We start from the raw sequence: 24,447 nt of genomic DNA on the forward strand, positions 1-24,447 counted from the left end.
GAAATGCTGGTTTCCCCCCTGTCAGGAAAACAACCTGATGCAGACTTGACTATGTCAACAGGGCAAGAGCTGAGTACTCTGAGCTGAAGGGTGCATGTGTGGGGGAAAGACTCAAAGGGAACAGGCCAAAGCAATAACAGCTCTTCTCTGCAGGTGAAAAAGACTGCTGTTTGGGTTTTAAATAACGCATGCATATTAAAGCAAGAAAAACATAAAATATAATAATGGAATAAAAATTCAGGGAGCAGATCCACATATATACATTTATATACATATATGCGTGCATACATATATACATGGTGTTAATGTACCCACGTATGTGTATATTTTTATATTAAAATATAATTTGTATATGCATACACACCCATGCAACCTTTTCAAACCTGTGTCAGAAGGTCCAGAATCTCCTCCTCCTTAGCAGTGGGCAAGCAGGTGCAGAAGGAAGTGAATGACAAGAAGAAGAAACAATAATGCTGGGCCCATGTTGCATGCCAGGCCCAGTTCTATTCACTTTAGGTGGCAGGCATTAGCATCATCCCCGCTGATGAGCTGTGTGACCTTGAGCCCCAGTTTCCTCATCTGTAAATGGGGTTAAACACAGCTCCACTACCTTCTTCACCTGGCACACAGGAAAAACTTGGTCCACGTCAGTCTCTTGGTCACCAGTGACCATGTGCTCCTTGGGGAAGGCACTCAATGCCTCTGAGCCTCAGTTTCCCTGTTTCCAGAGCAGAAACAGCATGCCTGCCTGAGCTACGCCATGTGGCATGCTGGTCACATAGTAGGTGCTCAATAAACAAGTGTGTTGGGGGTCAGAGTCAGCCCACAGTCTCCCAGGAGGCTCAGAACAAGCAGCTGTCACCTCCGCACTATCTCCAGTCTAGAGAATAGCTCTGCTGCTCTTACAGAGAGAGGAGGGCCCCTGCTGGAAGCCATCCTTATTTTCCTCCCCATCCCTCCCCACGGTCCAGGTAACGACTTTGTTGTCTGTCAGTGGAGCTGACACCTTCCGAGACAGTTGTGAGTCTCATTCAAGGGGCCAAATTAGAAAATGCTGACTGTTCAATAATCAGGTCTTGCCCCCACACATACCTGTCACACCCACAGAGCACCCAGAAGGGAGCAAACTGGCTCGGGGCGGCCAGAGGGGGCCCAGGTGGAGTCTCAGCGCCCTCGCTCCTGTGGCGTGCTGGAGCTAACAGGCGCGTGAAATCCACCTGCAGCAGATGCCTTCCATCTCTCGGGGCCAGAGGAAGTCTTTGGTCCCCTCCATGGAGAAAGCAGTGGTGAGCGCAGGATCCAAATGCTCAGTGCTGGGTCCAGAACACGATCACAGAGCCAGCTGGGCACTGCCCTGAGCTGCTGCAGGGAAGCCTTTTGCCAGCCCGGGTCCACTTCACCCTGATATTGACCCCCAGCAGGGGGGTTGCACAGCAGCCAGACCTCAGGATGCTCTGTGCTGGGGCTCAACACTGAGCCGTCTGGGAGTGGGTAATGGAGCAATGAACAGGTGAGTGGAAAGATGCGGACGGAGAAACCGAAGGCCAAGGTCAGGGCTCCGGTGCTTACGGGCTGTCTGAGCTTAAGGAAGTGATGTTAGCTCCCCCGAGCTCCCTTATCCGTCTGCACAATGGGAATAACAGCCCCAATTCAGGGTGGGCATGCAAGGATGAACTAGGATCATATACGTAACAAACGACGTGTAAATAAACAGCGTGCTCTCAATGTCTACCCTAGTTTAGCCTCAGATTTGGTTAAATCAACCAGAGAAAAGCTAAACGGGCCGGGATCTAATCTCGGGCTAACAGAGCTCAAAAGATCCCAAAGTCATGTCAATCACTGTATTTCTCAAGAAAGAAATACGGATCAAATGCCTGCTTGGTGCCAAAGAGCGCGCTGGGCATGTTTGTTTAGAATCCTAACAACTCTCGACAAAACTAAACAAATCTACAAATAAGGGTCCTTCTTGCGTTAGCAGTTGAAGAGAGTGTAGGTGACCCAGTTACCCGGAGTCTCAAAGCTAATGAACGTAAAGATGGCCTCACTCCAAATCCCCGGCTCTTCCTACTTCCCAGAAGCGGCCCCGTCCAAGGGTCCGTGCAGACTCCAGCTTCAGATCTCCTGGGTCCAAGTCACTGCCACTGCTCCCCAGATGGGTGACATCAGGCAAGTTGCCTAACCAACCGCTCTGTGTCCCAGCGTCCTTGTCTGGAAAAGGAGAGTCGAGATTCTCCCACCTACACTCCATGGCATCGCCGCGAAGATTAAGTAGGTCACTCGGAGGGAAGGACACCGTGAGTGGGGCTTTCATCTCAGCACCGCGGTGCCCAGCCCATAGGAGGGACCCAAAAAATTGTGCAACGCGCCAAGTTTCCTCTTTGTGTTCCCATTGTTCACCAGACATATTGCAAGCCTGGGACTTAATCTCTCTTTCGGGAACAATGGTTTCTCCAAGATTCTGGGAGCTTTCTGTTTCCTGCCTACATCTGGGAGCAATGTTTTACTGATGCTCACTCACGACGATTTATCTTTAATAGGAGCTGAAAGCCCCTCTTGCCTTACCATCAGGGCGTCTTAGGCCTGAAGCCGGTAACATCCAACCCCGCTCCTTCTTGTCACCCCACAACTTTGCCTGCACCAGCCCCCACCCTGGAAATCCTCTCCTCTCTTCTATACCAGGCTCGCCCTGGGAGGCCAAGGTCGCACACCGGGGGACACATCTGGTCCACAGATGCACTTGGTTTGGACTGCACTTGTTTAAAAAAAGCTTCCTGAATTAATTGTTAGCGTTATAATCAAAAGACTAGTACAGATGAGGAGCGCGTGGTGAGGATCACTCAGCATCCCCACCCACCCCATCTCCATCTTTAAGGGGAGATAGGCTCCTTCTGAACTAGGAGGAGTCTCAGTGGGGACAAGCAGGGTCACTCGATTCTGGGCACTCCTCCCGAAGACTATAGCCACACATGCCTCTCACCCATAGCCAAACTCAAAAACTTCAGTTAGCCCGACTTCCAAAATACACCCAGAATCTAATCATTTCTAATGGTCTCCACCCCCAACCCTGGCCCAGTCACCATACTCTCTGGCCTGAACCCACTGCAGCAGCAACTCACCCCTCTCCCTGCTTCTCCCCTCGACCCCCACGCAGTCCATTCTCATCAGCACAGTAGCCAGAGGGATCCTGCAGAGACCCCACCCCTCGATTCCCACCTCCCTGAGATGGAGCCTAAGACCCAAATCCACCCATCCTCTTTCCTCTGGGCCTCTGTCCCCTTCCTTCTCCTCTGTCCGTCACCCTGCTCTTCCCACGCAGGCCTCCTCTGTTTCTAGACTGCGTCTGGCTTGGTCCCAAAGTCCCTGCAGCCAACAGCACCTGCCCCAGATCCTTGAACCTTCTATTGCTCCGTCTCCTTCTTTGCTCATATGCCACCTCCTCAGGAAGGCCTCCCTGACCACTCCCGGTTCCCCTTGCCCTACTAGTTTTCCCATAGTACTTATCGCCTCTCCACATTCTATTTCATTTTCCAATTGATGAGATTTATGGTTTATCTCTCCACAGCCAGAACATCAGCTCTACAGGGGCAGGAGTAGTCTGTCTGTTTTGTTCACGGCCGTATTCCCAGAGTCTGGAATGGTGCCTGGCCCGCAGAAGGTGCTTGGGGAATGTTCTACGCACCGAATCAATGAGCAAAGACACCCCCAGTGATCTCAGAACACATGCCCCCACAGGGGCGTGAGCCGTGAATCTTTACTTCACTCTGCGTTCCCGTCTCTTTCCAGAAGGCCTGATGAAACTTTCTGGAGAAGCAAACATAGCAGCCCTGATCAAGGCAAATCAGTATCAGCAAGACCTGCTCCCTGTCTCACATTTTAAAAACGGGGGGCAGGGCCTCACCAAGCACCACATTCTATCAGTCAAATGGAAGCCACCAGGCCCAGCCAACTGCTGGAGGGGGGCTGCTCACCGTCAGGACTCCAGCTTTGCCGGGTGAGAAGACCCGTCCTGGCTTCTTTCTCCCCTTAGACATAATTTAAAGTGAGTAGCAAATGGGAGAAGAGCTAAAATCCAAAAGGATGAAAAACACACTCTCGGAATCCCTTTCACAAGTTGAAAGCTTGGAGACTGGACCAGCCTCCTCCAGGTTGGGGGGGAGGCAGTAACCTGAACAGGTGCACCCCTGCCCCTCCACCCGCCCCCGCCGCTCTTCACCCTGCAAGGCTTGTTATTCTTCCTACCCGGGATGAAACAGAGATCAGGTTTCTGCATCTGTAAGGAAGTTCTCCTGAAGGAATGACCCATGTTTTTTCCATATGTCTGAACAGCTGTTTGAAAGAATCTAGAGCCCTGTTTTTGAAGGTGTGCACTATGGGCAAACATTCTCCTATTCTGATCGCTTTCTACTGAAAAGGATGGCTTTCTGATCATTTTTTTTTTTTTTCAGTTGAAAACATGAGTGGTGAGCATAACATTTTTTGAAAGGAATATAATGAAGTGTCCTGTCCCCCAAATTTCTATACAGAAACGTGGTTCAAGGGTCTGGAAGCTGGCAGGGGAAGGATGAAAATGACCATGGCATTATACAGGCCACTTTCAACTGGGGCATTGTTAGGTCCCTGAATGGATCCCGTGAAGAGCAATGGAAACGCTTCCAGCGCACCCTTACAGAGCTGCCTGTGAATGGGCGTTTTGTCCCCCTTGGGACCCCCGCATCCTGTCCTGAAACAGAATGAGGACATGATGGCAGGGTCCCGCCAGAGGCATGTGGCTCTTTTGAGGTGAATCAAGGGGTTCCTTTTCTGTTCTGAACGCAACAGGTCAAATTTAGGGCAAAGAGTTAAGAGTCCCTGTAGGGAGCCATCAATGTGTCCTAGTTCGATGGGGTCCAGAACTTTATATGGGAGAGGCCGTCCAGACCAGGCTGCTTACAGGGCTCCCTCGCTAGCTGGACAGTTCTTAGAAATCATAAAAGTATAGCCTCGCTCTTATCTCTCTATTTGATAAACCTTGAAATAGCGCTGTCCTTATTTACCCCCAGAGCATATGAACGTGGTATTTGTCTTGAGCCAAATCTAACCCAAAGGTTGATTTAATAGCTAAAACTTCATAATCAGTAATGTCACATAAAAATTCAGAATCCTAGCTCCCCTTGAAAATGAAAAAAAAAAAAAAAACTGTAGAAGCTGGCAATGTGGGTCCCACATATGGCACAACCTATGGGGCTGAAGAGTAGCTGCCTCCCTGAGCTGAGGCACACACGTGACCGGGCCCTACTCCCCACCACCCCCTATTGCACCCTGATACTTGGCCAATTCAGTCATTTCCTTTCACTGCCTGACCCCCACAAGCTTTTCAGTTTATGATCCTGTTTCTCCAACCTCTTCTTTGATTCTCCCCTCAGTTCACTGCTCCTGGGGAGAGGTGCCAGTTGCTATAGAGGGTGTGAGGAATAAATCTAGACACGTGGATACGCGCCATGCCCACCCGTGATGGTGCAGGTGGCCCTGTGTCACTCCACAGGCCAGACGGCTGGAGAGTCAGGACTGGGCTTCTGAGCTCCAGGTTCACATACCCACTGCCTACCTGACATCTTTGCTTGGGTGCCTCACAAGTCCTTCCTTCTTCCTACATCCCAGCCGGACTTGTAATCATCCCCTAAGAAACAACTTCTTCCCACATGGCATAAAACCCCACCCCCTGCCCAGGTGCTCCTTCGCGTCCCCCATCTAAGCCAGCACCAAGGGCACCAAGTGTGGAGGCTCCTCCCGCTGCCACCTCCTCAGCCTCACCACCTCCATTCCTCACTTGCCACTGCCACAGCCCATCCAATTACCTCGCTGCTGCTTCCCTTTGCCCTTCTGGCCCACTCTCTACAGAGAAGACGGAGGGATCCTAAAACGATTAAATCAGAATCATCTTCCTCCCCTACTCAGAGCTCATCACTCACTTCCCCTTGTCCTGGAATAATATCCGAGCTCCCCACGTGGGCTGATGAGTCTTGTGTGCTCTGAGAACCCATCACCCTCCAAGCTAAACTCAAGGGACACTGACCCTCCTCCAGCACTTCAGACATACCAAGCTCTTCCCTTCCCCAGGGCCTTTGCATGTGCTGGCTCTGTGCAAAGAACACTCTCCTACCACCATCAAAAGAGAAAGCAAACGACACAACAGAGAAAGGAAGGCCGTCCTTCTTCTCTTTGCTGGCTCCAGCACCTGCTCCAGGTCCCAGCTGGTAAGTTACATCCTCAGCAAGACCCTCCCTCTAAAGCAGGTCTTCTGAGAACTCTCTCAGCATGGTTGTGTTGAAGGAGTTATCCCCAAGTTGTGAATACGACAGATGAGCTCCTAAATTGGCCATCACGTCTCACCTAAGAGGCCACCTGTCATTCCAGACTGCCCATGTCTGGCCTCCCTGACCCACCTGCACCTCAGCAACGGTCACACCAAAGCATCCTGGTCTCCTTTGCACCTGCAGTGTCCCTGAGCTCCAGCAGGGCAGCAGCCGTGCCCATCCCACCCATCATTATCCTATAGCCCAGCACACAGCAGATCCTCAACGAAGAATTTGCCAAATGAATGAGTCATGAGATCTGAAATGCATTTAAGGTTTGGAACAAACTTTCTTCCAAGATCAAGTGACATTCAGGACAAAAAAAAAAAAAGAAAAGAAAAGTAACAGCTGAACATAGCATATGCTTTTAAGATTTTAAGTTTTCTATTTAAAGGAAGAGACTAAAATGGTCTTGTACTCAGTTTATTTACACATAAAGAGGAGCATAAAACCACTAGACATGCAAAAAAAGATTAAGTTTTATAGTGTGACAAATAAAAAAGAGAAGGGTGGGGACCAATAATTGAGAGGGGGACAAGGGGCTGCGGTGAGTACAAAAATAGAAACAGATGGCAAGATAAAGCCAGAGAGAGATCAAGAGAGAAACCAGCAGAAGATTCTAGGCAAGGCACAAACCAGGGCTTCGTTGCCCTTCTGGGAACAAAAGAACACTCTCCAGATTTCGAAAGGGGTTTTCGCACCTACTTAAAGGTTAAGAACACTTGTCTTCGTAAAGTCCCTCTCTTCTTTATTTGTCAAAGAAGTTTTTTAAAAAACTGACTACCTACGCTAAAAATCAGGAGTTAGCACATTTCATTTTGAAGAGCACAGAAACGAGGCAAATGATTTGTTTAAAAGATACTTCGCACTTCGTGTCTTTCACAGGTGACTACAGGTTTTTAAGTCATACATTGAGTTTCCAAAGTTACGAGCAAGAATAAGAATGGGTCTTTGAGGGCTGCTGGAAAGAAGGACATGAATGTCAAGGGCCATAGAGAGGGTATCTTTGGAACTGCACATTCAGCCCATTCTCTTCTCTGGAACTTTCCACGGCCCCAGCCCTGATGAATGAGCAAGCAAAGCTTACACCGTACATGCACTGGCCTCCCTGGCCAAGCTAACTGGGCCGGTGGTGGGCGCCCTGCCCAACCAGGGCCCATTATAATCTCCCTGAGAATCAGGATCTGGGCTCCCAGGAGCTGGTGAGGGGGCTGGAACGGGGACAGCGTTATCAAATGCATAGGCAGGCAGTATGAGCGTGTCCCCACCAGGCTTTCTCTGCCTGGTGAGAGCGAAAAGGCAGGGAAGGCTAGTCTGCAGAGACACGGAAGATGAGGGAAATGGCGTAGCAGGCACAGCCAGACGCCCGGGCTACATCTAATGTTCACCACTCAGCAACTGTGACCTTGAGTGAGTTCCTTAACAACTCCTTGACTGGACCATAAGCTGCTCCATCGGGTTCTTTTGGAGATTAAATCAGTGAACATACAGAGCACTGGGACCGGGTTCTGACATGCGCTAAATGCTATTATTATCATCTGGCCGATAAACTGTAAGCCCATGAGGGTGAGGGTTTCCGGCTGTTCTGTTTGCACCCTATCCCAGAATCCAGAACCACATCTGGTACAGAGTCATGCCCAACAAAGTTCGCTGAGTGATCAGAGAATGAAGAAACCCTAAGAGAACGGAGTCTTCTAACTCCTCTCCTTATCTCAGCTACTACTCCCAAAGGAGCAATCAGAGAGGGGTCTTATCACAGCCCAAATCACATCCTGTTTCTTCACGCTACTTGCCACAATGTGTAACTTTATCATGTGTGTGATTAGTCAATGACTCTCCCCCTAGAACATGAGCTCCATGATGAAAGAGATCATAACTTCTGTTTTATTCTTCAATGTATTTCAGTATCAAGTACGGTGTACGGCAAAAGTAGGTGCCCAGCAAACGCTCGCAGAATAAACCCGCTTGTTGAAAGGATTGACCGAGCAAAGAAGACGTGGACAGTGACTTCCCAGGTCTGGGCTCTTCTTGAATTGACTCTGCTGGCCTGGTTTTATGCGTTGGTCTCACACAATCCTCCTTTTCTAATCTCCTTTGCACTTAGTTTCTCTATTACTACCAAAGGATTTGACTCCAGGACACGGACTAACGCCACCCTCCAAGCCAGGAGGATCCCATCCTAACAGAGAAGCCTTTAGAGGAAGATAATAAAATCCAGAGTCTCTACCATGCCCAGTGTATATCACCATGACAATGTCAGAACACAGTCGACAATTACTAGACATGCGAAGAAAGAGGACAACGTGACTCATGGGCAGGGAGAAGGCACAGTGAAGAGAAACAGATCCCAAGATGGTTGTGATGTCAGATTTAGAAAAAGCAACGGCCAGGACTTAAAAGTTCCTAATAGTCTCATAAAAGCCCTTAACCAGGTGAGCACAGCCAAAGCACTGGGAAGATTTGGGGTTTTCGCATTTGTGTGTTTGTATCTGAGCTCTGGTCATATCATACAGCTTCTAAATGAGTAGTTTCCAGAGAGACTCAAGAATCTGTATTTTTAACAGCCATTCTAGAGAGTTCTGATGGAAAGTTGCTTCAGCTGCTTATCATAGAATTTGAATCATATATTTATATACTTTAAGGCAAATATTTAAAAAGTTAAGCTAATTTAAATGTACTGAAGGTCTATTTGAGTTGGTTGGTGGGCACTAGTCAGCAGCTGCTGGTTAACCAGACTATATAATTAAGACTATTTCAAATCCAATTATTTTTGGAGGAAAACAAATACTTCTTTACTTATTTTGAGAAAAAAATTTGAGGTTATGTTGAAAGCCACAGACATAAAAGATAACTGTTAAGAAAAAAACAGGAGGAAATGTTCATGGCATAATGTAAAGTAAAAAAAAAAAGAACTAAGAGTACAAATTACTATAACATCAAGTGTATAAATGTATGGTAATAGACATTGTAATTTTTGTGAATAGAAAACATGGCAACAGGAAATATATCAAACTGTTAATAATAACTATCTTAGGTAGTTTGACTATGTGTAGTTTTAAAATGTTCCTACTTCAAAAGCAAATTGATTTTCCCCTATAAACTCTCATCTGAAGTTTAAACACAAAACGATGGCTTTAGAAACCTTCTGTCAATATACAAATGTCTGCTAAACTCTAGCAGCTTCTCAATCAGAAAGAGAAGGGAAGAAGTAGCTGAAGCGTGAATATCATTTCTATCCTTAACCAGCTCAAGAAGACTTCCTCCTCTGGCTTCTTGGAGCTGCATTAGCTCCAGACACTAATTCAGTCTTCAATTTCCCTTCCCATAGAGGAGTAAAAGGCTTAGCACACCCCTCAGCCTGACAGGCAACAGGCAGGGGCCAGCAGAAGCAAATCACTCAGTAACAAATGAGGAACACAAAATAGAAAGAATTCAAGTCCATACCTGAACCACAGGGTGGCCCCCAGTTGGAGCCTTGACGGCCCCTCGGCTGCCTTCCGTCTCATAGTGAGCCCGGTGATGGGGCTTGGGCTGCACCTCAATCCGCAGCTCATAGGAGCCTGACTGGTGGGAGAGCGGCCACTCCAGCGGAGGCAGGGACGCAGTCACTGGGATACTGAAGAACGAAAGAGAATCAGTCATATGGACAATAAACGGGAATCGACCAACCTGTACAATAAGCGTAAATGGCCCCTTTTTTGGAAATCATGTCCGCTGGGCTTATGAAGAAAATGCTGGCTGTTGGGAGGCACGTATTTCTCAGCCATGACAGGAAAGGTATCACCTTCTCCTTTGCTTTCTCATCCACCTCGATGAAGCCAGGATGGCTGACATCTCCACTCATGACGCTCATTTCATTATATTCTAGTTCTAACATGCTTCTAACTGCAGTACCTTCTTTTTCTCTGAGAATTCTGAAGAGCATCACCTGCCATCGCTAAACAACACGTAGCGAGGATGTTTCCCTCTTCACTTGAGCGGGAGAAGGAGCACAAAAGTGAAGAGCAGGGGCCCCACGTATGTCACTGACTTGCCATGTGACTTCAGGCACGTGACTTCACTTTCTTATCCTCAGCTGCCTATCACCACATAACAAATGACTGCGTTGTCTCGGTTCTTATTTCTATGTATGATCATCTCAATTAAATGTAACTTTGAGAGAGAGAGGACCTTTCCAGTCACAGGTATGATTTATCTGTCAAGTGTAGAACATCCAACCACGGAGAGGTGTCTGGTTTTGGAATGGATGGGCCACACCACTCAGACTCCCTAATATTAAATGGAGAGTCAAGGTCAAGAACGTGTCTGGGGTTACACACCCAAGTTCAAGTCCCAGCACCACCTCTGAATACCTGTGAGGCTTTAAGCAAATATCTTCATCTCCCTAGGCCTTAGAGATAGCCACAATCAGTGCTCTGAAATTATTTGCTATAATTGTTTCCTGTATAGATTGACTATTTCAAATAAATAGTTATTTCCCGTAGACAATCTGAGTTAGTTACCATATTGGATATACATGCCTTTGCATCTGAGATTGTAAGATATTTGAGGGCGTGCCATTAAGTTTCATTTTATAATATCACAAGATCTCAAAGAGGGTTCGGCACACACAACAGGCATATGACATAGGATTAGAATTCTGTCACTTAAGAGCTGACGGAGGTCTTCACGATCTATCTAGATCGTGTACTCCTTCAGAGCCTTGGAGAACCTAAAGACATTTCCCAAGATCCCAGAGCAAGACACAGCCAAGGCTCTAACTTATATCTCTTGTCTTCCAGCGCAGAGCTCCATCCACGTATCTATACTGCCCCTTTATCTTACTAATTTCTTTCAAATGGGTCCAAGAAATTATCTCCCTTATGGAAGGACTCCAGAACAATGCCTGACATTGGATAGGTTCTCAGTGAGTATTCAGTGGGTGAGTGGACACATGGATGGATGGATGATGAACGGTTTTATTTCAAAGAAAGAACCTCTGTATATTCAAAGTAGCTTTGAAGTTGCAAATGCATGGATTTGTGTCAATACAACCTGAATTTTCACATATGGCAGAAATCATTAATCCAATCGGCTATTCTTTCCCATTAAGTCCAGAGCTGCTAGAACCTGACATTATCAACTTGACCTAGTTAAGCGCTTGCAGTGAAGCTAATCTCATCCCTTCCCGATCATAGCAATAACAGAGAGAATAGGAGGGGATGGTATCCCATAAACTCTGGTAGTGCCAGAGTCCTACTGGAACTCACAATCCAATTAAAATTATATCTTCACTATGCAAGCAGATCTCCATTCCTTCCTTCCCGCCACACTGCCTCCTGAAGCCCCTCTTACTCTGAAGTTGTAGGGTCCCCAAAGTGCCTTTATTTCTACCTAGTTACAGGCCAACATGCTTCCAAGCTTCCACCTACAGCCAAGGTACCACAGGTGTTAAATACTCTTATTCTCATGGTCTATGCAAGTTCAAAAAATTTTAAGTTTGCAAAATAAGGCTCATTTTTTAAAAAATCACTTCACTTCTGTGTCTTTTGAGATATCAAAAAATTTAGTGAGAAGATTCAGTGGGAAATCCCTTATTTTGTTTGTTCTGGAATAAGTCTTTGACAAGTGAAGTAAAATATTAAGCATCAGACCATTGGGGCCAGTCTGAAACCCTGCATTTGAATTCCAGTCCGCTGCTGAGTTGAGATAGATATTATCATGGCCCCCAGCCTCTCAGTCCTACAGGAAATTCTTGCAAATGTCTCACCGGCTGGCACGCATTGACACTTGGGAGGGAATAAAGGACTGAAACACATCAGAACCTCTCAGATCAAGCCACAGAATGGAGAGGGAAGAATTTCATACACAACAGTCTCAGATAAATGCATTACAACCATATTTTAAACTAATGTTCCTCCCCATTCCCAATCATTAGATAAGTCATGTTTTGGGGACTGATCTGTAGCAGGAAGAACAGGAGTCAGGAATCCTGGATTCTAATTTCCAACTTGGCCATGAACTAGCTGTGTGATCACGGGCCTGTCACTTCCCCTCTTTGGGACCCGGTTTCTCAGCCTGCGCCAGGAGTCGGTCTGGATCAGCTTTTCCTAAGGTGGTACCGCGAAACGTTAGTCAAAGCGCTCAGAACTCCGAGGCCAGATGATCTTTGAAATCACTGCACATCCTGTTGAAGCTGAGAGTGGCCCCCGCACAAAGGCATCTCTTTAACTCTGCTGAACCCAGAAACTCCTTCCCTTGAGGAACACAGATTGGCAGCAGGGTTCTTAGAACTTGCTTTGGAGGAAACGTCAGACTGGAAGCTTCTACGGTCCATTCTGGTCCGGTGTGGAGTTAGCCAGGCCCAGCTAACAGGGCCTGGGGCGACGCTCAACCCCACAGCGGTCAGACTCTCTCTCCCCTTATGTATTTTGGTATTCGATATTTTATTTGAAAAAAAAGGGGGATTTCCATTTGCTGAAATCAAACAACACATTGGAAACCACGGGGATAATGATAAAAGCGTAAGCCTTCATCTTCTTCATCTCACACAGCAGAGAGAATAATATCTGCGCCTCACCACTGTGTGCTTCATTTTTCTTATCATCAGAGTAACAATAATACCGAGCCGGGTTTATGTGAGAATTAAATGAAATAATATTGGGTTGGCCAAAAAGTTCATTTAGTTTTTTCAGTCACATGGCTCTAGTCGCACTTGGTTGCCTTTAGCTTCATGGGAAACAATTTTGTTAGATTGTGACAGGTGTCGTATCAGCGTGCATTTTTTAAAAAATTATCAAAACAGGTGAATTTTTGTGTAGCCATTTTAATATTGAAGATGGAAGAAAATACACAACATTTTTGGCACGTTATGTTGTATGATTTCAAGAAAGGTGAAAAACAACTGAAACACACACAGAAAGACGTGTGCAGCGTCTGGAGAAGGTGCTGTGACTCATCAAACGTGTCAGGAGTGGTTTGTGAAGTTTTGTGCTGGAGATTTCTCGCCAGACAATGCTCCACGGTCGGGTAGACCCACTGAAGTTGATAGCAAGCCAATCCAGACAGTCATTGAGAACAATCGGTGTTACACCATGCAGGAGACAGCCAACACACTCAAAATATCCAAATCAATAAAGTTCTTGGTGAAAATGAAAAATGTCTTTTATTTTTTGGAAAAATAATACGGACTTTTTGGCCAACCCAATACTTGAACAAATGAATGAATGAACGAACAATGAGCTCGTCACCACACGAGCAATCACGGGCAGCCCATGACTACACCCCCATAGCCACCACCCTCCCCAGTTAGTCACGTACACCTGTACCCATTTTCGATTGGTCAACAACAGCTCAGAGAGCCTGACGTCCTTCCCAGGATCGCACAGCCAGTCAATGGGGGGCCACGCTGCAAATGAACCCCATGCTCTGAACCCCACGCTCACAGCCGGAAGACCTCTTACCGCTAAACCCTGGAACGATGTGTTTTCCAAGCCCGACTCACCTGCAGATGGGAATCGCGGGCACCAGCTGCTTGGGCCACGTGGGAGGCATCAGCAAGATGGACTCGGGGGCGGAGTTCCTCCTCTCCTCCTGCTCGCAGGGCCCCAGGAACTCCATGGTCGGGTAGATGTGGCGAGGCAGGCCGGCCTTGGACGGGGCGGCAGACACCGGCGACGGGTCTGGGCTGGTCTTCCACATCTTGGGGGGGATCCCACAAGGTGATTCCGAAGTGAGGCTGTTCAGGGCATCCATGAGGACGGCAGAGCCAGCCGTTGGGGGGTACCCAGCGGGGGGGCCGTCGTCCGGGGGCTGCGGCGAGGGGCTGCGTGAGCGCTGGGGTGAGGCTCCGGGCAGGGGAGCAACCAAGGCCCCGGCACACGAATGCCTCCGCTTGGCACCAGGCGACGAGGAGCGGGAGGCCGGACGGGGCACGGGCGAGTGGCGGCCCAGGCAGCTGTCCTCAGCGAGGCTGGTTCGAGGTGACATTATTGGCGAGGTTCTGGGGGAATAATGAGCAGGGATGTTTTGAAACTGGGGACACAGGTCGTCGGGCCCGCCGTTATTGGGCGAGACGCAGGGCGAGGTGTAGGGGGAGAAGGTGTCGGAAATGAAGCTGGCAGAGGAGCCGCTGCTAGCGGGGCTCAAGCAAAGCGGCTCGCGGTAGCCCTCGAAGCCGGGCACGGGCAGCGTGAACCTCGGGCTGGCGGCCACCCCCGCCAGGGGTGCCTGCTCCCCCAGGAGGCCAGTGTCTCTCATGCGGAGGGCCCCCCCTGCCTGCATCAGTTCGTGGGATGGAGTGATCTCGATCCGAGGGCTCAGGCCCGAGGCCCCCGCTGGCTTGGCCGGACTCAGAAAGTTCTGGGGCCCTACCCTATCCGGCTCTCCGAATCGGCCGGGGGGCTCGCCAGAGAGACTGCCCAAGGAGCTGTATGGCTTGAGGCCATAGTCCAGGACATCGTCATGGTATGCAAGTCCGGAGTGTGGGCTGGCGACCTTATGTGCATTCGGTTCTTCTGGAAAGAGAAGGGGGGAGGGGGGGTCTTTTTAAGCCTCTAAAACAGAACTCCCAGTGCAGAGCAATCACAGGTTGGGTTTGTTTCCTGTTTTTTCTTTTATTATTATTATTATTATTATTATTATTTTAATTCCCACCAGCCAAACCCCAAGCTGGAACCTCCTTCCCTCACCAGAAGGAAAGACAGGCCACACCATCCCAGATTCCTTGAAGGGTGAGATCCAAGTGGGAAGGCTTTAGGGCAGGTGCCCCGAGCACAGCTTGGCCGAGCCGGGCAGCCTCAGCCAACGGCCGGGGGGCCCTTAGAAGAAATAAGTTTTATCTCGCAACCTACTGCACACCACCATGTTCACCCTCAACTGAAACAAAGGGTCCCCAAACAATACTTACCCTGCCACATGCCATATACTTTGTTTAAATATTGGTCACAACCCATTCAACAGATGGCCTGTCCCACCAGTGGGTCATGACGCACAGTTTGGAAATCTGGGGTCTAGGCCTCCCTCCTCGTTCTGCATGCCTAACACAGATCCAGGACGCAGAGGGACGCTGCACGGGCCTGGAGTCCATGGGGCTCTGGGATCCAATCCCAAATATTCGTGCCCGAGCGTAAGAAGTAGCTTTAGGGCAGAGCCAGGACTCCTGACTCATGTCTCATCTCACATGCCATTTTACAAGTAAGGAAACTGAGGCCCTGGGACGGGGAGAGATTCACCCTAAGACACAGAATTAGCAGCATGAGGAATCCCACCAACACTTGGCTTGCAAACGCCGGGCTCTGGCTACAGAGTCTCCCAAACTATCAGAACCAGCAGGTGGAGAATGCCCCGATTCTTTCCTTCAGAGGGGCCCCCTAGCTCAGACTCCTGCTGCCACCCGGAAGGGACCCACGGCTGGACAGTGGAATTAGTGAGGGAACTAGCTATCCATTCCGGCCACCCCTCACCCATTCCTCCTTCAGTCTCCGCAGCTGAACAGAGGTCCTTCCACCCTCTCTGTCATGCCAGTATGTCTAACCCATCAGGAAATCCTGACCACTCTGTTACTTATAAATATGCATCCCCCCCCCCCACACACACACACACTACAACCCACCCCAGTCCAGGCCACCGTCCTCTCCCACCTGGACCACTGGGGTCACCTCTTGCCTGGCTTCCCTCCCATCTCCGCCCTCGCCCTGGATGGTCCGTTCTCCACACAGCAGTCTTTTGAAACATCCATTTGTGAAATCCACTTTAAAGGCGTTCCCTGACACTTTAGATGTGGTCTAAAATCCTTATCCCTGGGCCCTGGCCCGTTGGGCGCCTGCCTCCCATCTCTCCCCACTTTTCCCAGCCTGACTCCACGCCAGCCCAGCTGACACCTTTGCTTTGCTTCAAGCACAGTGTGCCGCCGAGTTCTTGAATGTGTTTTTCCCTCCGCCGAGGAACACACCCCCACCCCGCCAAGGCCTCACTTGGCTACTTCCCTTAATTCCTACATGTGTCTGCTCAGCCAACCACCACCTCCTTATGTTGGTCCATCAAAGAGATGGTCTCCGTCCTCGCCCCAGCATTTTTTTCCACCCCTTTTCCATGACATCTTTTCTCCACTGACACCAGTGACCGGCTCACATCACACCAGATAGTTATCTGCTAAGGGAATTCCATATCCCTAGACCAGGGCAGGCAAACCACAGTCCCTGGGCCAAGACCGGCCCACAGATTGTGTTCATAAAGTTTTATTGAGACACAGCTGCTCCTCTTTCCTTACGTATGGTCTGTGGCTTGCTTCTGCACGACAGCAGCAGAGTTGGTAGCTGTGACAGACCATGTGGTCCCCAAAGCCTAACGTATCCGCTCTCTGGCCCTTTATTAAAGTCCAGGAGCCCTACACCAGAGTCTACCCTCTACCCGGGTCGGAACCACGTCCATCACTGAGGAACACGGTTTGCCCAGCACCTGGCACGGGTGCTTGTAGGCCCTGCGCAAATGTTTGTTGAGTGACTAAGCAAATGAGTAAACGAAAGAATCATGGCCAAGGGCCTGCCAGACATAAGTGGGACCTCTTCCTAAAGTTGTGGAACAGGCCCGTTTGGGGGAGTAGGTGGCTGCACAGGCAACCCTCAAACTCCTTGGTGCCCTTTCTGGGCCATGCTGGAGCACGTGCTGTCTAATTTAGCCAAGCTGACCTTAAAGGGTCCGAATGGTGCCCCACCCCAGGTGAGAGCCCAGAAGTGACTTCCCATAGCTCTTAGGGTAAAGTTAAACAACCCCAATGAGGACGGCCTGGCCAGGCCCTGCCTGCCCACCTAGCCTCACCTCTCTCGCTGAACTCTAGCCAAACGGGCTTTCTGTTCATAGAAACCACTGAGCTCCTTTCTGCCTCAGGACCTTTGCACTCGCTGTTCCCACAACCTCAGCTGCTCTGTTCTTACCTATACTCAGGCCCCTTCTCTACATAACTAAAGCCACTCCCTCCCTCTAGGTAAAGTATCACAGGCCTGGAAAGGCTTCCTGGCCGCCTTGACTAGATCAGATTCCATCCATACTTCCCTGCTCTGCTCCACGCGCTTCTTACAATTCCAGTTATTTGTTTATCGTTGGCCTCTCCTCCCTCTTCCAGCTCCACCCCCCCCCCCCAATCAGTCAACTCCATGAGGACGTTCTCCCTCCCCACTGTATTCCTAGCACATGGACAGGACCGGCCACAAAGCAAGCCCTCAAAAAAAAAAAAAAAAAAAAAAGTATCTGTTGGTCGGATGAACAAAAAAATAAAAAATAAGTTCAGAGAAGTCTGTGTGAAATATTGAATTAAACTACTACGCAAAGACGCTACTGTCCAAACCAAAAGGTAGGAAGAAGGTCATTTGGTAATATCTATGAAAATGACAAACACACATATCCTTGGAAGCAAGCAATGCCACACTTAGTAACTGATCCTGCAGATAAAGTCTCCTATGTACGTGCAGAATGAAGTGTGCATAAGAGGAGTGCGTGCGGCTCTGTATGTAATCCCAAAGGACTACAGCGACCTGGTGTCCATCAGCTGGGGACGGGTTAAATTCTGGTGCGTTCATACAGGGGGATACAATACAGCTATAGAAAGGGATGAAAGAGTTCTTTCTGCATGGAAATGGAATGGCCACAAGATAAAGTGTTAAAAGAGAAAAGGAAAATGCATACAGTATGCATGTGTGGTCACGCGCGCACACGCGCACACACACACACACAATGCGGCCAAAAGTTACAGGAAACAGGGACTTCCTCCAGGGAGGGGAACTAAGTAATTAGGGGGCAGTAGTCTGGCAGAAAGGGGACTCTGATTTCTGTAGTACCCTGAGAAAAGAAACATGGTTTCCCCAAGAAACATGTTCTTATTTTATTTTAAAGGTAGTGGTGACATAACATGACAGACAGTAATGACACCCTGGTTTTAGGAAGCAGGAGACTGAGTTAGTCCTACTCTGCCGCTAACTAGCTGTGTAACTTTGGAGACGTCTCCCCTCCAACCAGCTGTACGGCTCAACCTCCTCACTGATACCAGGATGGCATTGGACGGGATCAGTCTCCTTGTTTGCTTCTGTCAAATCCTCTGATTTTTCTAGCTAGACTCTAGGGTCAAGCATTCCTGTGAAGCTGCAGGTCACTATCAACTGGGATTTGTACGTGCGCACACGCACTCATACACGCCTTCCTGGCAGGTAACAGAGCATAGATTTTTAGTCTACAAAGAGATTAATGTCAAATCCATAACAACATTCTGATAATCCACTACCCTGTGAGCCAGCAAAACAAAACACCAAAGATCTCCTAGCAAAAATGCCGGCCTTATCAGAAACACTGCATTACATCTTATCAGAAACAGCCGGTCAGGACTGATGGGAAAAGTGGCAGAGCTCAGCCATGTGATCACGGGTCACGCACGCCCCCGGCAGTGGTGAGAAGCAGAAAGGCCGCGGGGCTGAGCAGAAGCATCTGAAGCATTTACACTGGTTTTAATGATAATCCAAGCGGCTGAGTTTTTCTCTTCTTTTCCTTCCCTGAGATTCTGAAAGCTGAACAGCAAGCAGGAAAAACGAAGGTAATTGATAATCATTTAATTCTCGGGCTTCCGGCTATCGGACAGGAAGTCTCCCAGACCAAGGGCTTGTCCCTAAAACATTTCGGTGGCTAGGATCCTTCGCCGTTTCTCCTTCAACAGCTGCCAGCTTCCCAGACAGCACTCTTCACCGTCACCACGGTGCCCACACAGCCCTGGGTGAAGTCAGTTCCATCACAGAGCCACCACATTTCCTCAGAAAGGGTGCCAAAAATGCTGCTTTTCTGACCGCTCGCCTGATCTTTGCTGTAGCCCATCCTGTACCACCGCTAAACATGACTTATTTAATATTTCTATTTAAACCCATTCGCACGCTACTTTTTTTGTTGTTTTTAAAGGGGAAACCTTCCACCACTACCACAAATGGAAAATCAGTGTCACCTCCATAAATGGAAGGTAGAGTAAAAATACAATAAAAATAAAAGTTACTAAATTCGAGTGCGAGGCTGTGGCCGGCCCAAGGCTCTGAGCCGGAGGCACAAGCACTACGTACAGACTTGGAGTGCAGGGTTCCACAAGTCTTGCCAAATGTTATACACCCTTGGAACAATCAAGATGCGGGGCATTTCTGTGACCCCAGAAAGGCTGATGTTTTTAAAGCTGGAGGTGAGCGGAGAAAGGGGCAAGTATCCGAGAGGAAAGGTGTGAAAGACACAATAGCATCTCATGGAGACTCCACCCCTTCTGACTAGTTCAAAGACACAGAGATGGCTCTCATTATAAGCGAGGTCCTCAACAGTGGGCCCCACAAAACCATCTCACCTGCCATGGAAGGTCACTGGCCCGCCATGGAGGCATCAGCACTCAAAGAGGAAGAAAGTGAAATCAGGGATGGGAGATGCCAAGGTTGCTGTTCTAGGTCCTCTGTGCCTCCATGCCTTTGCATGTGCTGTTCCCCTTGCCCAGAACTCCCTTCCATACCTCCTCTCCTCACTATTTGTCCATCAAGAGTCCACTTGGGCCACCTCTTCCTGACAGCACTCCCTCATTTCTCCAGGCCAGATCAGTCAGCAATTCTCCCACGTTCCTAGAATCTAGAAAGTCATCTAGATTCTAGTAAGGTCTTTTGATTGTAGATTCACTGGTCTCTCTCTCCTCTAGACTGAGATTTTTGAAGGCAGAAGGGGTTAATAATAATAATAATAGCAGCAGCAAAAGCAGCTAACATTTTGAGAACTCAAGTGCCAGACACTATTGTAAACACATTACACATTGTGACTTATTTAATCCTTACAATGACCTGTGAGGGAGGCACGGTTTCGTTCCTGTTCACAGAGCAGGACACAGACACAGAGAGGTGAATTAACCTGCCTGAAGTCCCACAGCATGAACCGAGGCAGACCTGAGAGTACCCTCAGCCACTGGGCCAGGGATCCTCAGCCTCGGAACTACCGCCATTTGGGACCCAGCAATTCTTAGTTGTGGGGGCCAGTAGCACCCGCCCCTGCAGTTGTGACAACCGAGAAATGTCTCCCGGCATTGCCAAATGTCTCCCGCGAGGCAGAACGGCCCCCAGCAGCCCCGTACCTCATCAGGGCTGGCACAACACAGAGGCCCACCCCTCTGGACGTATCCACCCGTGAGTCATGCTCTCAGACCTGAATGACTCAGAGCAGAGACATGTGTTCACCGTCAGCCCTCGGTGTCACTCTGGCAACACACACCCGAAAGTCCCAACTACCATCACCCTTCCCTTTAGTATGTCCCCAGTGCTCACCCAACACCCAGGTGCCGGGAAGGTTTGGGGAGACCTCTGGCCTCTCTCAGAAACTGCAGGACAGGATGGGTGGGGAGGCCACTCCAGTCCCGTCTCTGCAAGGAGTCTGTCCTAAGATCCAGGTCTCAGTCAACACTCAGTGTTAGGGAACCCCAGCTCTGCTGTCCAACCCCCCACCTCTGTGATCTGGGGGAACCTCTGAGTCCTCGTGTATTGCATGGTGACAGTGTCAGTGACCACACCAACCTGAGAGTTCACCTAACCCACACAAAGCCCAGGACACATGGAATAAAACACTCAATAAATGCAGCCTACTGGTATATTATTATGGAAGGAAGAACCATTTAAGTAAATATTCTGCCCTTTCTCTGCTCTCACTGGTTTATTTTACAATAACGTGATGGTTATTGTAGCCGCCAATGGCTTTAAAAGCTTTTTAAAAAGGAAAGAAATTTTTATAAAAATAAAATGGATTCATCAACACTTTGGGAATTCTTTTCAGCATAGATTCTGCCAGACTTCCGAAAATCTGTGGCGTAGGTAAAGCATGCTGCCAACATTATCTCCATTTCATGCGTTGTACACTTCCCTGGGCTACCTGAGGGCTGAGCGACTAAATTTTACCCAAGTGTGAATGACTCCGCGAGCTACTTGCAATAACAAAAATGGTAATAGCTAACACAGCCGTACTGTTTACTTCAAACCAAGAACCACTGCATATATTTAACATATATTTATACGTTTGTCCCACAAGAACCCTATTAAGCAGGTGATACAGTTTCCTCATTTTAGAAATGGAGAAAATGAGGCTCAGAGAGGGTGATTCATTTGCCCAAGGTCACACAGCTTCTGAGTGGCAGAGCTGGGATTCAGTCTCGGGCAGCTGGGTCCTCTACCCCCCAAATCATTACTCTGTCCTGCTTCTCATGAAAGGGTCTATTTCCTGGATGGTGACACCGTCACCCCAACACAGGGAAATGGGGTGTCTCCAGAAGAGAAACTGCTCTGAGGGACCCCATCAGGAGGAAGTTGCTCCAACAACTAAAGACACGAATTCCTTTCTTCTGGAACGTTCACAGTCCCTCCATTTGCCACAGGACTGAGTCAACGATTATTTTAAAAGTCACACTCAGGCCACCTGGTGGTCTCTGCCAGCGCCTGTCCTCCGGGAGCCTCCTGCGGCCTGTTGCTCACCCTCGGGGACACGCAGCCAAGTCTGAGGCCGCCATTCAGTGGCAACTGACCAGCCAACAGATCGCTTTTGAAAAGAGGAACAGCAAGAGAACATCTTCTCCGCCGGGAATTACAGGCGGGTGGAATTTTCAGGAAGCAGAACAGAATGACTGAAATAGAAACCCAGCGAGGGAACCTACAGGAGGCAGCTGTTGTCTGGGGGGAGGCGACAATATGAACAGTGCTTTCAGGCTTGAAGGACAGGAAGGAGAAGACCCAGGGCACGGGCTGGAGGCCGGGTGCCCCTCGGACCAGCAGCAGGCCCCAGAGCTGCGGTCCATCCTCATCTGAGGTGATGGGCACACCCTCTCGATGAGCTCACACCCCCAGGTGGTACGAGTCCCAGGCCCCAGGTTTAAGACATCACAGTCTGTTGCCATGGCAACACCTAGGCTGCCCAACCTGGAGATGCACAATATGCCACTGGAGGAAAGGGGAGATGGAAAGGACCCTGCCTCCCGCCAGTCTGACGGCTCTCGTCACTTCCAGACGCAAGGAGTCGTCGAAAGGAACAGGAAGGTGGATGGACTTTTCATCTAGCAGCTGCACCACCTATTGGAAAGACCTCCTTTGAAAAGCTGCAGATCGCCATCAAGTAATAAATTCAACGCTCAGCAAACTTTCCAAAAGCCCCCCCACCCCCACGCACACACAGGACGGTGATTCCATTCCTAGTCAATGAGGCGTGTGTATTAATAGCGACGGAGAATCAGGTTGTCACTGCTGTCACTGCTGTCATTCAGAGATGACACATACAGACGCAGGGCACGAAAGGCAAAACATTCCATCCAGATAAGTCAGTCCCAGAAAGGGGACGGGGGCAGCTTACGCTCCTGTGTCACAACGTGGAGCCACTGGAAAAAGCTCCCTTGAACGCTCTGCTCTTCGCTGACCTTGCCACCTAAGACAGCTGCCTGCCTTCACCAGACAGGGCAGAAAGGAGGGCTCCGTCCCGCTGCCCAGGCAGCCTGCCACGAGGCCAGGCGCCCAGGACACAGGACGGGGACGATTTGCAAGCAACGAGCCTCACAGACTGGCTGCTGGCGTGGCTGGCTGCAAAAACACATGCTCTACCCGCTGACACGTATTCCTTTTGCAGAGAAGTCGAGAAGCGGGTGGAATCTGCAACTCCACTTGCTTCAAGATCAGCTCTCAGATGGGGCGGCAGGGCCAGGCCCCTGGGAGGGGCCAGGTCTCATCACCAGTCTCAAACTGGGATGAAAAGAACCATCTCTTGCTGGTTTAAAGTCCTTCTGTGGGGCCCTCCTGCCTTCAAGCAATTCAGAGACCTTCCTCTTTCTATTCATTTAAGCAGCTGATCTTCACTGTGTTGCCAGCTTTCGTGGGTACTGTCTCCCTCTCCACAGCTTAGAACCAGCCTGGGAGGCAGGTGCTGCCAACCCCTCTGTTACAGATGAGGAAACTGAGGCTCGGGTGCAGGGAGTCACTAAAGCAATCTAGGGCAGAGCTGGGATTCAGCCTGAGGCACCATTCCCATGCAGCAAAGTGCACAAACATGAATGAACATCTCATGTCTTTCAACATGCCTGTGTACCTGTGTATCCACCATGCAAGGTATAGAACACTTCCATCCTGCCAGAGGTTCCTCTGTGGCCTCACCCAGCCAGAAACCCTCACCCAGGGAGGGGGGCCCACCAGCCTGTCTCACCCACAGACTGGGGTTTGCCTGCTCTTGACCGTCACAGAAATAGCATCTAACAGGATGCACGTGTCACGGCTCTCACTCAAGAGTATATCTCAGATCCATCCATGTTGGAGGCAGCCACGTTTCTTTTTTGACGCTGGGTGGTATTCTATGGCCTGGATGCACCACCCTTTATTCATCTAAGCAGTCAGTCATTTGAGATTAAACGTGTGACACAGAGAAGTCCGTTTCTCGCAGAAGACAGCCGCCCCCACCCCCAACACTACAAGGCATGGCAGCCGGCAGGACGCGGGCAGCTTCCTCACCAAAAGAAGGAGGAAAGCTCTGGTCAGAAAAACTGACCAGAAATAGACCAGATAATCCTCCCTCAGAAACTGAACTGACCCTGGCCCCACCCATGGCTCCCTCAAAGGCCTGCCCAAGAGGACATGGGTCGGGGGACAGTCCCCTTCCCCTCTCTTCACCCTCAGCAAGAACCCCTCCCCTTTACGCCAGCACCTCAAACAGCTTCATGCCTGCTGAATCCCACGCCCCTCCACCCCCTGCACAGGCTGGTTTCCCCCTTTCTCTCAGCCAGTTTGAGACCCAAATGGAAACTTCCCCTGGAAGACAGCAAGGCCCCTGCAACCCTTGGCCAGGGGCGGAGATTTAAAATTAATACCTTATTGACTGACAGGTTCTTTATTTACACTTTCCCTCAGGAGCTTTGATTTCCGTGCCATGTTCCCGGGAGCTGGCACACTTCATCAGTAGCCCCTGCCAATCCTGGTCATTAATGACATTCCTCCTTTCTCCATGGTAACGGAGTGATGTCACCCGTTGAGGACTTCAGACCTGCAGCCCACCTTCTTGGGATCCCACAGGTACACAGCCCCGTTCTGTAATCTTTGCAATAACGGCCGCGGGCATCGCGGACTTCGGG

At 49.5% G+C, this 24,447-nt stretch overlaps 1 protein-coding gene across 1 annotated transcript in view; it reads right to left on the minus strand.

The window, feature by feature from the left end:
* NFATC2 (nuclear factor of activated T cells 2) overlaps positions 1-24,447 on the minus strand; it is a 124,284-nt gene that overhangs the window by 90,893 nt on the left and 8,944 nt on the right. Inside the window, exons 2-3 of the mRNA XM_090285321.1 lie at positions 13,816-14,827; positions 9,777-9,948 (exon numbers count right to left, since the gene is read on the minus strand). Coding sequence (XP_090141447.1) covers positions 9,777-9,948; positions 13,816-14,827 — 1,184 coding nt within the window. The remainder of the gene's footprint in view (positions 1-9,776; positions 9,949-13,815; positions 14,828-24,447) is intronic.

This window comes from Furipterus horrens, unplaced genomic scaffold, assembly GCF_987537825.1.
Source record: "Furipterus horrens unplaced genomic scaffold, mFurHor1.1.pri manual_scaffold_8, whole genome shotgun sequence".
Lineage (NCBI taxonomy): Eukaryota > Metazoa > Chordata > Mammalia > Chiroptera > Furipteridae > Furipterus > Furipterus horrens.